Source organism: Mauremys reevesii, linkage group 2 (assembly GCF_016161935.1).
Source record: "Mauremys reevesii isolate NIE-2019 linkage group 2, ASM1616193v1, whole genome shotgun sequence".
NCBI lineage: Eukaryota > Metazoa > Chordata > Testudines > Geoemydidae > Mauremys > Mauremys reevesii.
Genome location: NC_052624.1, coordinates 213,881,584 through 213,897,501, shown reverse-complemented (window position 1 = coordinate 213,897,501; position 15,918 = coordinate 213,881,584). Strand labels below are relative to the sequence as shown.

Here is a 15,918-nt window from a genome sequence, read left to right as displayed (position 1 = left end):
GAAGCGAGTAGTCAGCGGGTGAGAGAACAGCGTATATCCCCCCTCACCAGGGTGGAAAGCGGAGATGGCCGCTAAGTGCACTTTGATGGAGGACAGTGCAAGACCTTGCTGTTTCAGCGACCAGAGATAGTCAAGGACCATTGGAAGCGGGAGTTCCGAAGGAATAGCATCACGCACTTGAGCCCAGCAAGCGAAGCGCTTCCACTTGGCCAGGTAGGTAGATCGAGTGGAAGGCTTTCTGCTGCTCAATAAAACGTGCTGCACAGGAGCAGAGCAGCGCAACTCCGTCTGGTCTAGCCACTGAGGAGCCACGCCGTGAGGTGGAGGGCCGGCAGGTCTGGGTGACGGAAAGTGCCGTGATCTTGTGTTATAAGATCTGGGTGAAGCGGCAGAGGAATTGGGCTGGCTACCGATAGACGGAGCAGCGTGGTGAACCAGTGTTGTCTGGGCCACGCTGGTGCAATTAAGATGAGACGTGCCTTGTCCCGTCGGAGCTTCATCAGGACCTTGTGTATGAGGGGAAATGGAGGAAAGGCGTAGAACAGGTGACGAGTCCATGGAAGGAGAAACCCGTCCGACAGAGAGCCAGGAGCCAGGCCTTGAAAGGAGCAAAACTCCTGGCATTTGCGGTTCAATCGGGACGCAAACAAGTCTACATGGGGAAATCCCCACTGTTGGAAAATGGCATGAGCGATGTCTGCTCTCAGCGACCACTCGTGGCAGAGAAAGGACCTGCTCAGGCGATCCGCGATGGTGTTCTTGACGCCAGGAAGGAACGACGCCACCAGATGTATTGAGTGGGCTATGCAGAATTCCCACAGTAGCATCGCCTCGTCGCAGAGGGGGGATGAGCGGGTCCCGCCTTGCTTGTTGATATAGTACATGGCCGTTGTGTTGTCCGTAAAGACCGAGACACAACGGCCGTGGAGGCGAGTTTGGAATGCCCGGCATGCCAGGCGTACTGCCCGGAGCTCCCTGATGTTGATGTGCACGTTCAATTCCTGCAGCGACCAAAGGCCTTGAGTCCGAAGATCGCCGAGATGGGCTCCCCATCCAAAGGACGAGGCGTCCGTTGTCAGGGACAAGGAAGGTTGAGGAGCCTGGAATGGGACCCCCGCACATACGTGGGAAGGGGTCAGCCACCAATCCAGGGATTGAAGGACACCCGCTGGGATGGTGAGTGGGTATCCAGAGGGTCCCTGTGTTGGCGGTATCTGGAGTGGAGCCACAGCTGAAGCGGGCGGAGGCGGAGCCTGGCAAACGGAGTGACGTGTGTGCAAGCCGCCATGTGACCAAGGAGGCGGAGACAAGCACGGGCCGAGGTCATCCGAGAGGCCTGTAGGTCGCGGATTAGCTGCGTAAGGGCCTGGAACCGGAGCTGCGGAAGGAAGGCTGTGGCTAAAGAGGAGTCCAGGGTCGCGCCAATAAAATCCAACCTCTGAGTTGGAACTAAGGTAGACTTTTCTATGTTGAGAACTAGGCCCAGGCTCGTGAATAAGTTCCTGATCTCTGCGACCTGATGCTGGACCGTGGCCTGCGAGTCCCCCCTGATAAGCCAGTCGTTGAGGTAGGGAAAAACGGAGATGCTGCGTCGACGGAGGTGGGCGGCGACAACGGCCATGCACTTTTTGAACACCCTTGGGGCCATGGAGAGGCCGAAGGGGAGGACCGCAAACTGGAAGTGTAGGTGAGCGATTGTGAAGCGGAGAAAGCGTCTGTGCAGTGGGAAGATGGCGATATGAAAATAAGCGTCCTTCATATCGAGGGCAGCATACCAGTCTCCCGGATCCAAAGTAGGGATAATGATCCCGAGGGATACCATGCGGAACTTCAACTTCAGCATGTATGCGTTGAGGTCTCGCAGGTCGAGGATGGGTCGAAGGCCTCCTTTGGACTTGGGAATCGAAAAATAATGGGAATAAAACCCCTTGCCCCGTTCCGCGTCCAGAACCCTCTCGACCGCTCCGATGGCTAGGAGCGAGTGCACCTCTTGTAAGAGGAGTTGCTCGTGAGAGGGGTCCCTGAAGAGGGACCGGGAAGGAGGGTGGGAAGGTGGAGGTGAAACGAATTGGAGTTGGTAACCACGTTCCACAGTGCGCAGGACCCAGGCATCGGTGGTCAGCCGAGCCCACGCTGGGAGGAAATAGGAGAGGCGGTTGGAAAAGTGTAGGGAGGGATCTGGAGAGAGATCCGGTATGTCGCCCCCGGGCGCATCTTCAAAAGGATGGTTTAGGACCCGATGGCTTAGAAGGGGTTCACCTTTGGGACGGTTGGTTGCCAGGCCGTCACCCACGGCCCCGGCGACCCCGCCGCCGACCAGAGTCTTGCCTGTAGCGAGGCATATAGTAAGGGCGGTTAAACTGGGGACGGAACGGACGCCTCTGGGTAGCCGGGGTATGCATCCCCAAAGTACGGATGATAACCCTGTTGTCCTTCAGATTTTGAAGCTTGGAGTCCGTCTTTTCTGAGAAGAGCTCCTTCGAATCAAAAGGAAGGTCCTGAATGGTGTATTGAACTTCAGGAGGAAGCGTCGAACTCTGGAGCCAAGAGATCCGGCGCATGGTAACACCCGAGGCTACAGTACGTGCTGCCGAGTCAGCCGCGTCTAAGGAGGCCTGTAACGAGGTGCGTGCTACCTTTTTACCTTCCTCTACGAAGGCTGCAAACTCCTGTCGGGAATCCTGAGGCAGTAGCTCTTTGTATTTCTCTACCTCAGCCCAAGTGTCATGGCCGTAACGGCTCAGCAAGGCCTGCTGGTTAGCCACACGGATCTGTAGGGCACCGGCAGAGTAGACCTTGCGACCAAGCAAGTCCATGCGCTTGGCCTCCTTCGACTTAGGAGCCGGGCCTTGCTGGCCGTGCCGCTCTCTGTCGTTGACAGACTGCACCACCAAGGACGAGGGGGCAGGGTGCACATACAAATGCTCGTATCCCCTGGAAGGGACCATGTATCTGAGTTCCACCCCTCGGGCTGTGGGCGCAATAGACGACGGAGTCTGCCATAAGGTATCAGCGTTCGCCTGGATAGTCCTTATGAAGGGGAGAGCTATGCGGGTTGGAGCGTCCGCGGACAAAATGCTCACTATCGGATCACTCACTTCCGATACCTCCTCAGCCTGCAGATCCATTCGCAGTGCCACCCTGCGAAGGAGCTCTTGGTGCGCCCGTAAGTCAATTGGCGGGGGACCTGCTGATGACGAGCCTGCCACCGCCTCATCCGGGGGAGAGGCGGAGGAAGAAGTGCTGGGCAGGATGGCGTCTTGGTCAGCATCCGGCCCCTGTGAAGGTTCCTGCCCCAGAGATTCCTGGGCAGGCTGATTCTCTGCCTCCGCGCCGGATGGTACCTCCGTGTCAACTGGGGGGCGGCTTATAGTAGCCTCTGGGATGCGTGACTCGTGCGGTACGGTACGCATAGGAGGCACAGGAGGACCTTGGCTTTGGTGGTAGGCCCAAGGGGTCCAATAACCCCACTGATTTGGGTCCTGGTCTGCAGGATGGGACTGCCGGAAAACTCCCGAAGGTAATCGACATAGTAGCTGTCGGCGTGCGAAGAGGCCGAGGCATGTCGAGATGGCCAAGGTGGAGCAGATAAGCCTTGCGCCTAAGTGCCCACGGATCTCATTTCCCGCCTTTGTGGCGAACGGTGCCGGGAGGCATCTCGATATCGAGAGCAGGAGCGAGAATGGGACCTGCGACTGGCGCGGTGCCGGGAGGTCGACCGGGATCTCCATGATCGGTGCCGGGAACGACTCCGCGAGTAGCGGCGGCCATATCGGTACCGAGAGCTTGATCGGTGCCAGGAGTGACGAGTCGGAGAGCGAGAGAATGACCGGTGCCGCGAGTCTGATCGGTGCCGCGTGGTTGAGCGGTGCCGGGACTGCGAGCGGTGGTGCGATCGGGTCCCAGATCGGGATCGGTGCCGAAAGCGGGAGCGGGAGCAGCGTCGAGAGCGGGAACGGGTTCGGTGCCGGTCAGAGTCGGTGCTGGCAGGTGGCTTAAACATGGACGGCTTGCCCATGGAGCGGGGCACCTGCACCGGTGGTGCCGGGGGCGGTGGCACAGCCGGTTCCGTCATTGCGATGAGGTCCCATGCCGCCTCGAAGGTCTCCGGAGTCGATGGCAGTGGCATCTCTACTGCGGCCAGAGCCGGGGAGGTTACAGGTGCCGTGCTCGACGGCCTCTCAGGGGCCGGAGTCGCCGGTGCCGGCAGAAGCATCTGCAGCAGAGGAACCGGTGCCACGGCAGGTTTCGGTGCCGGGCGGTCCGGACGGGGCGCACTCTGGTGCTTCGGAGCCGGTGGTGCTGTGGAGGCAGCGGCCTTTCCCTTCTTCGCCTTCGGCGAGAGAGAGCGTCTTTGGGCCGGTTTTGGTGCCGATGGCGCTTTCGGTGGCACAGCAGAGTGGCCCGGCGCCGTGGCGGTGCTGCGAGAGTCCGTCGGGACAGCGGGCGGTGCCGCGGCCGGAGGGGTTAAGGCTGCCTCCAATAGGAGCTGTTTAAGCCTAATGTCTCTTTCCCTCTTAGTGCGAGGCTTGAAAGCCTTGCAAATTGGGCACTTAGTAGATAAGTGCGATTCTCCTAAACACTTCAAACAGGAGCTATGAGGATCTCCTGTAGGTATAGGCCTGCGGCAGGCTGAGCACGGCTTGAAACCCAGGGAGCCGGGCATACACTCCGGTCCCGGGTGCGGGTGGGGCTAACCCTCGAACCCGCTAACTATCTAACACTAAACGGATTTTAAACTATCAAAAACAAGAAAACCTAAGCTAAGATAAGAACTATGTACAAATTTTAACAGAGAAACTATGAGGAAGCTAGGGAAGCGGAGGTCAGACAAGCTGCACTCCGCTGTTCCAACGACCGACACGGGCGGTAAGAAGGAACTGAGGGTCGGGTGGGTCGGCTGAGGTATATGCGGTGCCGTTATGGCGCCACTCCAGGGGGCGCTCAGCCGACCCACTGGGGTTGCTAGGGTAAAAGTCTTCCGACGAAAGTGCACGCGGCGCGCACACACCTAACTGGAATGGATATGAGCAATCACTCGAAGAAGAAACTCACGTTTAATTCCATGATCCCTACGTATCTTCCAGAGTTACTGCTTTACTGGATTCATATCCCCATCCCATTAGTGTCATCTACTTTCTTTGTTCCTAGATGTATGAACTTGCATTTGTTTGTAATAAAAAGCATGTTGTCCAAATTAGTCCAGGTACCAATCTGCCTTACTGACCTGGCCTTGTCATTATTTACCACTCCATCAATTTGGTCATCTATAAACTTTACCACTAGAAGCACTCCTTTTGCCTGATGATTCCTACTGAGATCACTCATTTGTCCAGTTCTTAATCTGTTTAATATGGGCAACACTGATCTTGTGCATTGCTCATTTTTTACGCAGTTGTGGGCAGTAAGTTAAATACCTTATGTTAGCACTTACTGACCAAACTTGTATTCTCATCAAAAAGTGATATTAAGTTAGTCTGATAAGACCTATTTTTCATAAAATTATATTGACAGAATTAGTTATGCTACAATCTTTTATTCTTTACTGATTGCATCCCATATTAGCCTTCCCATCATTTTGCACAGGAATGTCATACTAACCAGACCATAGTTACCAGGCTCATCCTATTTACCCTTTTCAAATATTGGGAAAACATTCATTCTTCCAGTCCTCTGGAATTTCCCCCATATTCCAAGATTTGTTGAAAAATCAGCACCATTAGTTCAGAGAACACCTTGGCCAATTTTTTTTTAAATGCCTGGTTGCACGTTATCAGGACCTGGAGATTTAAAATGTTTATCCATTGCTGTTTAACATCCTGTCTAGTAAATGTCTGAATACAAAGTATTTCATTAAGAAAGCAGTCTGACTGCTCAGAGCTCCGGTATGAAATTGCAGAAAAACCTGAGAGTCTCTGGATTAAGTTTAGAAGTGTGAACAACAAGGGTGATGTCATGGTGGGAGTCTGCTATAGACCACCAGACCAGAGGGATGAGGTGGACGAGGCTTTCTTCCAACAACTAGCAGAAGTTACTAGATCGCAGGCCCTGGTTCTCATGGGAGACTTTAAATCACCCTGATATCTGCTGGGAGAGCAATACAGTGGTGCACAGACAATCCAGGAAGTTTTTGGAAAGTGTAGGGGACAATTTCCTGGTGCAAGTGCTGGAGGAACCAACTAGGGGCAGAGCTCTTCTTGACCTGCTGCTCACAAACAGAGAAAAGAGTTAGTAGGGGAAGCAAAAGTGGATCGGAACCTGGGAGGCAGTGACCATGAGATGGTCAAGTTCAAGATCCTGACACAATGAAGAAAGGAGAGCAGCAGAATACGGACTCTGGACTTCAGAAAAGCAGACTTTGAGTCCCTCAGGTAACTGATGGGCAGGATCCCCTGGGAGAACAACATGAGGGGGTAAGGAGTCCAGGAGAGCTGATTGTATTTTAAACAATCCTTACTGAGGTTGCAGGAACAAACCATCCCGATGTGTAGAAAGAATAGTAAATATGGCAGGCGACCAGCTTGGCTTAACAGTGAAATCCTTGCTGATCTTAAACACAAAAAATAAGCTTACAAGAAGTGGAAGATTGGACAAATGACCAGGGAGGAGTATAAATATATTGCTCAGGCATGCAGGAGAGAAATCAGGAAGGCCAAATCACACTTGGAGTTGCAGCTAGCAAGAGATGTTAAGAGTAACAAGAAGGGTTTCTTCAGGTATGTTAGCAACAAGAAGAAAGTCAAGGAAAGTGTGGGCCCCTTACTGAATGAGGGAGGCAACCTAGTGACAGAGGATGTGGAAAAAGCTAATGTATTCAATGCTTTTTTTGCCTCTGTCTTCACAAACAAGATCAGCTCCCAGCCTGCTGCACTGGGCAGCACAGTAAGGGGAGAAGGTGACCAGCCCTCTGTGGAGAAAGAAGTGGTTCGGGACTATTTAGAAAAACTGGACGAGCACAAGTCTATGGGGCCGGATGCGCTGCATCCGAGGGTGCTAAAGGAGTTGGCGGATGTGATTGCAGAGCCATTGGCCATTATCTTCGAATGATGGTGGGAAGCGTCTGGAGGTAGGCAGAAAAAAAAAGAGTAATGTAGTATAGTATTAAAATATAGCATGTTATTAAAAGTCAATTTATTAACTTTTTTATTAACGTCTTTAACTGTAACGTGAATAGTCAGTGCTAATTTTGACAGTCATTTCATTTTTGGCCACTTAGCTGGCAGCGTTTTGCATCAACCAGAGCATCAATATTAGGTTTGATATCCTGAGACAAAACCAATCTCAGTGTTGCTTTCAAATGTTCATCAGTGAGCCTTGACCTTAACACAGATTTGTTAATCTTCATGGAAGAGAAAAACTGTTCACATATATATGTACTTCCAAACATTGCAATTATCCTTGCGGAAGCAGAGAATAACATGGGAAATCTTTCTTGTGAAAGAAACCTGTAGAATTCTGGAATTCCAACATCTGTATACTTCTGCTTCAAAATGGTGTCACACTGAAGCTGTGGAACCTCCTTGTTTTTCATTTTCATGAAGTAATCAATCTCCTCTCTAAGTGCATAAAAACCCGCTTCAAAACATTTCCACGACTCAATCATCTAACCTGAGTGTGATACAGAAGTTCCCCATATTCACTGTCCATACTTGCTAGAAAAGAAGTGAACTGTCTGTGATTTAGCCCTCAGGCACGTATAAAATTAACAGTTTTAACAACTACATCCATAACTTCCTTCATTTGTAGACTTTTACTACACAGGGCTTCTTGGTGCAAAATACAATGTATACCGGTGAAGCTAATTCCTGGTATATTGAGGCTGTTCGGTTTGGTCTTCAATAATCCAACCACACCAACGTTTTCAGAGCACATTGATGGTGCACCGTCCGTAGCCAAAAAATACGAGTTTGTTCCATGGCAGCGCAGCTTTTTCAATGCACTCTTCAAGTTCTTGAAATATGTCACGTTCCATTGAGGTACCCTTCAGTGGCATTAAGTCTAGCAATTCTTCAGTTATATTCAAATTGCAATCCACACCTCTAATGAACACTGCACAGTGTGCAGTATCTGAGACATCTGTACTCTCATCAAGAGCAATTGAAAATGCTTCGAAGTCTTTTGCCATTTGAATCAATTGTTTTTGCACATTATCTGCTAAATCTGTTATCCTGCAGGCAACTGTATTGGCAGACAAGCTTATGCATTCAAAACTCTCTTCCTATCAGGACATAAAATTTCGCTGTCCTTCATAAGACATTCTTTTATGAATAAGCCTTCTGTAAAAGGTCACAATGATTTAGCTATCATTTCACTTATCACAAAACTTGCTCTTACTGAATTTTTGCTAGACTTGTTAATCCCCGAAAAGAAATTTCTTTGCTTGGCAAATGCTGCTTTAAGTTGCTGAACTTTTTCCTCTCGGGTTTTTCCGGTGAATGCATCATATTTTTCACGGTGCATCATGTCGTGGTGCCGACGCACATTATACTCCTTGGGAACAGCAATCGTTTGCTGACAAATAAGGCATTGAATTATATCTTTTACCTCTGTGAAAAAAATATAAATTTGCCCATTTGTTTTGGAAAACACTCTTTTCTTCCATAAGTGATCTTTTTTTCAACGAAGTCATTTCCAAGCGGTTTTAATAAAATATATACACTCAGTAATGCACCTCACTCAAAGGACAAAACATGCACTTAGCTAGATTGTGTCAAAAGACTCACTAAAATCAAGATATCACACCTACTGTTTGCCCCATCCACTAGAGCAATAATCCTGTCAAAGAAGGAAATTAGATTGGTTTGGCATGATTTGTTCTTGACAAATCCATGCTGGCTATTCCTTATAACCCTCTTATCCTCTATGTGCTTACAAAGTGATTGTTTAATCATTTCTTCCACCATCTTTCCAGGTATTGCAGTTACACTGCCAGGTCTATAATTTCCTGGGTCCCCTTTGTTCCCCTTTTTAAAAGGTAAGTATTATATTTGCCCTCCTCTAGTCCTCCGAGACTTCACTGGTCCTCCACGACTTCTCAAAGATAAATGCTAACAGTTCCAAGACTGCTTCAATTAGATCCCTAAGCACCCTAGGATGAACTTCATCAGACCCTGCCCAACTTGAATACATCTAACTTACCCAAGTATTCTTTAACCTGTTCTTTCCCTGTTTCAGCTAGCATTTCTTCCCTTTGTTGTTAATATTAATTTTGTTGAGTATTGCTCATCATTATCCTTTTTAGTGAAGACTGAAGCAAACTAGACATTAAACTTTACCCAGCTTCTTTCCTAGTACAAATCAGAAATATTTATTCAATGTTTTTGCTTTCTTTGCATCATTATTGACAATTTTTCCATACCTGCTTAGTAATGGATTTATGACTTTCCTAGGATTTCATTTGCCCTTGAAATACTTCTTAAAAGTCCTTCTTGCACTATGTGCCAGTTAAGGCTGCACACATTACATATCTAAAATAAAAGTCTCTAAAGTAAGGAAATGAAAAGTTCAGCCATCTAACAGTACATGCCCTTTATAGCTCTATCCAGATTCACAATCTCATAATTCAACTCACAAATGCCTTCTATCTTAAGTATATATATGGCCCCATAATCATGGTTTCTGAGCACCTCACAATCTTTAATATATTTATCCTCACAACACCCCTGCGAGGTAGATAAATATCATAATCCCCATTTTACAGATGAGGAACTGAGGCACAAAGAGACTTAGGGCACGGCTTCACTACCGGCCGGATCGGCGGGTAGCAATCGATTTCTCGGGGATCGATATATCACGTCTCATCTAGACGCGATATATCGATCCCCGAACGCCCTCCTGTCGACTCCAGAATTCCACTAATGCGAACGGCGGTAGCGGAGTCAACATGAGGAGCCGCAGACGTCAATCCTGCGCCGTGAGGACGGTAAGTAATTCGATCTAAGGTACTTCGACTTCAGCTACGCTATTCACGTAGCTGAAGTTGCGTATCTTAGATCGATCCCCCCCCAGTGTAGACCAGCCCTTAGTGACTTGCCCAAGATCACACAGGGATTCTGTGGCAGACCAGGGACATTAACCCAGGACTCCTGTATCCTAAGCTGGTGCCCAAACCACTGGAACATCCTTCCTCATTCTATCCTTCCTTATATTTATCTGAGTAATAATATCCACAAAGATTATATAAATCCAATAACGGGTATTCATCCACCCTTATGCCTCAGAAAGATCCAAAAGGGTATGCTTCAAGTCCACTAGTGGGTCAGGGTTCAAGAGGGAAGGCAGAAGAGAGAAATGCTCAAAAAAGGGCAATTCCAGTGGCATATAGCCATGAAAACTTCCAATATACTGTAAAGTATGCACAGTATAAACACTTTACTGGTTAATCTTCAAGAGCTATAGCATTCACCACTAATTGTTAGTACTTGGTTTAGGGGTTTATATATGATGAAAATTTGAGGGAGTAGGTTCTCTCTTTATACGTATCTATTACCTCCTAAAAGTAAGACGTTTTATTTCTAAGGGTGGCATTTTAAAGTACCATTGTTCAGCGTATTGGTATTTAAGATTTAAGTCACACTGCCTCCATTGTACTGGGCACCATACCAGCACAAAGTAAGATCCCTGCCCCAAAGAGTTTATAAACCTAAGACCTTGTCCTACACAAAGAACTGTGTTGGAGGAACCCTGTGCCCATGCAAAATCCCACTGGGGCTCCAGTCAGGTGTAGGACAGAGTCTACCTACCTACCTACCTACTCTACCTACACTCTGCAAGATTGGGGCCTAAGAAGGCCTAAGAAGGCAAGCGATATACTAGAGGGAGAAGGGGGGAAATACTACATGAAAAACAGGTCTACTTAGAACATTATAAATACTCCATAGCTTCCCCATAACATACCTGTCTTTTAAAAACAAAAAGGCCACTTTTCTCATGTGGCCCTGACCCCTTCATAACAACAAAATTAGGACGTTGTTTCTCAAAGTTGTTTTAACTAATTGCAAAAACCACCATAGTTTATTTTGAAAACATGAATAATGAACCTAATTGGTATATATGCTTTCCATAGTAGCTCCTGTAAAGTGAAATTAAGAATACCTACCTCCATTTTCTTCTCCATTACTATTGTTTGTCTCAGCCATTTCAGTGCCATCTAACTCAGATTCACATCCTATATCCAATGTTCCATCTGCTGGGCATGTAGATTCTTCTTTCTGCAGTTAAAAAAACCCCCAAGAAAACCCAAATGGGGGTGGGGAGAGGAGAGAGAAAAGAAAAATAATGTAAGGCCAGCCACAAAAAATGTTTATATTACTGTTAGGTTTACCCAAAGGTAAAACTGTTGCAACACATTTGGGTGTCTACATTTCAAAAACTAATCTGCTTCCTGTATATGAGTTACTTTATGGAAAGAAGTAAAACGTGATCTTTACGAGATAGCTCTTTTAAGCTTTTGATTTTCAAGTTATCCTGTAAAAAGTCACAATTTAGACTTTTGTAAGAAAAAGTTATAAATCAAAATGCACTTCTTTCGCTTTTTATGTTTGAACAGACTTGTTTGGCACTTAAAAATTCTAGTCATCTAGCTGAACCTCCTAAGTGCTGCAAGAGAAACACAAATCCTTTAATGTTTCTCTTTTGCCTGTGCCTGTTTCCTGAATTCAAATAGTAACCTGGAACTCACAAGCCATGGGAATGATTGCAAATACCTGGTTTCGAGCCAGGGATCTCTTCAGATTTAAAACAAGACCAAACTAAACATTCTTCCACTAGCAAATGAGAAAATGATTATTCTGAAATACATTCATTGTTAACCAAAAAACAGTGTATTTTTAGTTCTAAGGACCAACATTATCCATACTGCTTTTATTGTTTCTAAACTGTGCACAATTATTTTTCTATCACAAATATCAAAGAATTTCCCCCAAAACTTCAATAGATTAAATCTAGTCTGTAGAACATGTAATTTCACATTATTGTTTTCTTGCCCCTACTTCACCCTCCGCCCCAGTATGAAGCCACTATAGTTTGATCATGGGTATCAGGGGGAAAAAAAATGTTTTCAAACACACAAGAAAAAACCCACAACTACAACCATCACCACCACTTAATATCAAACCACTCAGGATTTTATCACTGTAATTATATTCCTGATTTAAAATAAGTTGCAACTTAAAAGCTATTTACACTGAACTTGCAAAAGTCTTCCACTGTTCAAAAAAATTAAATATTAACACAATTACTTCATGAGAAAGTCAGTGATCTTCTTGAACTCACTGCTTATAAAACAAAGGCCTTTCTGTTAACAACTCTATAGCATGGTTTTCTTACCATACGCCAAATTCAAGAACACGTATACTCTTTGAGATAAAACATTCAGTGTTTACTTTCATTATAAGACATCTGAAAACAGTTAGAAAAAGACTTTCAGCTCATCTACTCCTCACAGAATCTAATTTGTTTACCTTTATATCTATTGAGACATACATGGCGTTATTAATCCACTTTATGTACTTTCTATATGCAAAAATTCAACTTACTTTGAGAGCATAGAGTCCCAACTTCCCAGGGATTTTGAAGAATGTTCCATCACCTACACGAGTGTTAGTATGAAGCATTGCATTCAGACAAGCTAATGGAGAGGTTCCACTGAAAAATAAAATTGTGCAAAAATAAAGCAGTCCAAGATCGAGTGCCTCTTGTAAAACTATTCCCTCTTTTTTCTTTTTTTTTTAAACCCATGCTTGCCTTGCCTTTTTTTTTTTTTTTTAAATTCTCCCAACCTTGAAAACATCTACATTACAATAACAGGCCAGTTTCAAACTTAATCATATGCATCTGTCCCCTAGGCTTCAGGCAAAAAGTCTGTGAATTATAATTATGCTTTTCTTCATATAGCAACCAGCTCCACATTCTAAAGGAACCAAAGTCCAAATATTTATGTGAAATTACTTCACAAATAACACCATGAAGCCTCATTTTCAAAATGTTACAGACAATGTGGCTGCTGCACATGAATGATCAAAACAGTACCAAGTTCAAGGGCAGCTGCATCCCATAGGATGAAAGGCAACAAAAGAATAATAATAAAGAGCCCAGGAAGAACATATTTAAACTTACAGGAGTTAAAGTTATTTAGGACAGTATTTTCCTAAAATGGCCAACCTAAGTTACTATAGAAACATACACACACATATTTTATACTTTTAGTGGAGCAATAATTATATGCAATATCATATTGAAATGAACTTTAAAGTACCTTTTAAAAATGGTCAAATAAAATCAATACCTTCACACTGTGTTTAATTTGTACGAATATCTTTATGTGATGTATACACAGGGCTAGATTTTACATGCAAGAGAAAAACAAAGCATGCATTTTTGCTCTGGCTAAATTCATATTATTCTGAAAAGTTAATCTGGGGGATAGTGGGGGTGCAGGGAGCGCTCACAAACTTATCCTATTTCATATTAATGGAATAACTAAAATTAATTACAGCGTTTATAGATACGATGACAGTACACCTATCTCCCCACACACATTGCTATACTTATTATTAGAGACTGAACTTTCAATTGTGTTTCTTCACATAGACTCCAATCTTGCAAACACACATGCTTAACTTTATCCACATAAACAGTCCCATTGACTTAAGACTAACTAGTCATATGTGTAAAGTTATGCATGATTGTTTGCAGGACTGAGGCTACACCAGCAAAATACTGGGCCTGGAACTTAAAGTCCATCAGAAACTAATATGCTTCAGTTAGACAATACAAAAAGGCTGCAGGAATTATGGTTCAGGAGTCCATTATACAATTTTTAATTATAGTAGTCCCTATTCAAAACTGTTTCTGGTAGATTTTATTGGTAGGAGCTAAATTCTGTCCTCTGATGTGCACACTGTTCCTAATGAGTTCAATGGTTGCATCTCAAAGCAGAATTTGTCCATAATATATATACATACCTCTACCCCGATATAATACGACCCGATATAACACGAATTCGGATATAACACAGTAACGCAGTGCTCCGGGGGGGAGGGGGGGGCTGCGCACTCCGGCAGATCAAAGTAAGTTCGACATAACGCGGTTTCACCTATAATGCGGTACAATTTTTTGGCTCCCGAGGACAGTGTTATATCGGGGTAGAGGTGTACACTAATTTTCTGACAAAATGGATTATATGATCATTTATTTGTTGTTCCAGTAAAAGCTCATAAGTAGTTAGTTAAGGTGTCCTCATATCAGAACAGCTGTATGATATAATTTATTATAGGTTACCTAAAGTACCATATTACCACAATATCTACTTCTGTATTGACTTTCAGACAGTGTACATGCTGCTTCTTCATTAAAAACCAATACTACAGCTAAAACTGCGGCTTATAGAGCTTCATGTCAGATATTAAATGGTAAATTTTAAAACATACAAAATAACATTTTTAAAGGATTTGTTCTTTAAAAAAAATATTTTTCCTGCAAATAAAAAGAATCCTACATGTGATTTTGAGCTGATATACTACTATGTGACCAGTCTAGGATGTGAGTAAATTACAAGTACAGTTATTGTACTAGCTGTAAAGTAGAATATATTAAAATGTCTTGTAACTGTTTGAAGATCAGTGAACACAGTTCAAATGAGATGCACACCTTTCTCTAGAAATGTTCTTATTGAATTACTGGTGCACATACAGTGACATATGGCATTTAACTGAGCAATGCAAGACCATTTTTCTCAAGTTACATTTTTTAGCTGATAACATATATAACTTGAAGCTACTGATAATTATGTCAGATGCTTGGAGCTTCTATTTAGTGAAGCTGTCAAAAATGAAGACTATTTCAGCAGGATGCTGATAGGAAGATGCTAACTGCAAAGGCAGCTGAATTCTATGCATGGAATAACAAAATAGAGTTGTGTGTGTCTATATAATACTCAAGTTTGCATTTAGCATCTTTCTTCTAATTTCTGCTGCTGGTCCATCTAGAGAGATTTTGGTCACAACACTTGTGTTTAGGTATCTCATCATTAGGCAATTACAATACAAGATAAATGCACTCAAAATGTAGAACTCTCCCCCCACAGCCACTATTGTTCTCACAGCAGGTATCTTAATCTTCAAATACTGGCCAATTGGTAAATGGACAATAGTAACAACTTTCAGAGTACAAAGGAATCCATGTCAGCTACTGATGTGCCAACTTCAACAATCCCTATATTAGCTCCCCTCCTGTAGAACACCAAGAGGGGGAAGTGGAGATCAGACCAATTCTCCTTGTGTTGAATTTGAACTGTATAATCCTCAGGAGAACTTGCCACATACTTCTTCAGGAAGCACCAGGCTGCATCCTGAAAACCCAATGACCAACGATCCAATCATGCAGTGTGGTGTCAGCTGAGTGGAACTGAGTCTGAATATTACCCTAGTTTGCTAGGGATGCATGAAACATATAATGAGCACTCCAACCTTCCCTCCTTCTTGAAGGCCACACTCCTCTTTTCACAGGCTACCACTCTTTCGTCTTTATGGTAGAGAGAGTCAAGGCTGCAGTTGCCCAAGAGTATCTTAAAAAGCTACACGGCTGTTTTCCCCTTTCACTAGGTCTTTCCTAGGCATTTTGTGACTTCTCTGCACTATTTTATTCCTTGCATGTCAAACAGAAGATACTCAAAAAACTTTGGGTCAAACTGTATCAGAATCAGTTCAATTTTGACCAAGTTGCACATCGTGCCTTGGTATTTATGACTCTAAAAGAGCCACGTGTTTTAAACCTACACATTGAAAAAATGTTTGTTACTATAAATCAGCATATATGAAAATTATTTTACATTTTAAAATAGGGTGACTAGACAGCAAATGTGAAATATCGGTACAGGGGTGGGAGGGTAATAGGAGTCTATATAAGAAAAAGACCCAA

The 15,918-nt window shown here is 44.7% G+C and overlaps 1 protein-coding gene across 16 annotated transcripts in view; it reads right to left on the bottom strand.

Moving 5' to 3' along the window:
* The window catches only part of ASXL3 (ASXL transcriptional regulator 3), a 147,649-nt gene that overhangs the window by 79,245 nt on the left and 52,486 nt on the right, over nucleotides 1-15,918 (bottom strand). For 13 of the 16 annotated variants that reach the window (XM_039524847.1, XM_039524850.1, XM_039524845.1 and 10 more), the window contains 2 exons: nucleotides 12,537-12,645; nucleotides 11,099-11,210 (listed from right to left, as the gene is read on the bottom strand). In XM_039524847.1, the coding sequence (XP_039380781.1) occupies nucleotides 11,099-11,210; nucleotides 12,537-12,614 (190 nt within the window). In that variant the 5' untranslated portion in view covers nucleotides 12,615-12,645. Of the gene's footprint in view, nucleotides 1-11,098; nucleotides 11,211-12,536; nucleotides 12,646-13,285; nucleotides 13,339-15,918 lie in introns of all 16 variants that reach the window. The other 3 variants (XM_039524848.1, XM_039524849.1, XM_039524852.1) reach the window with 1 other exon arrangement.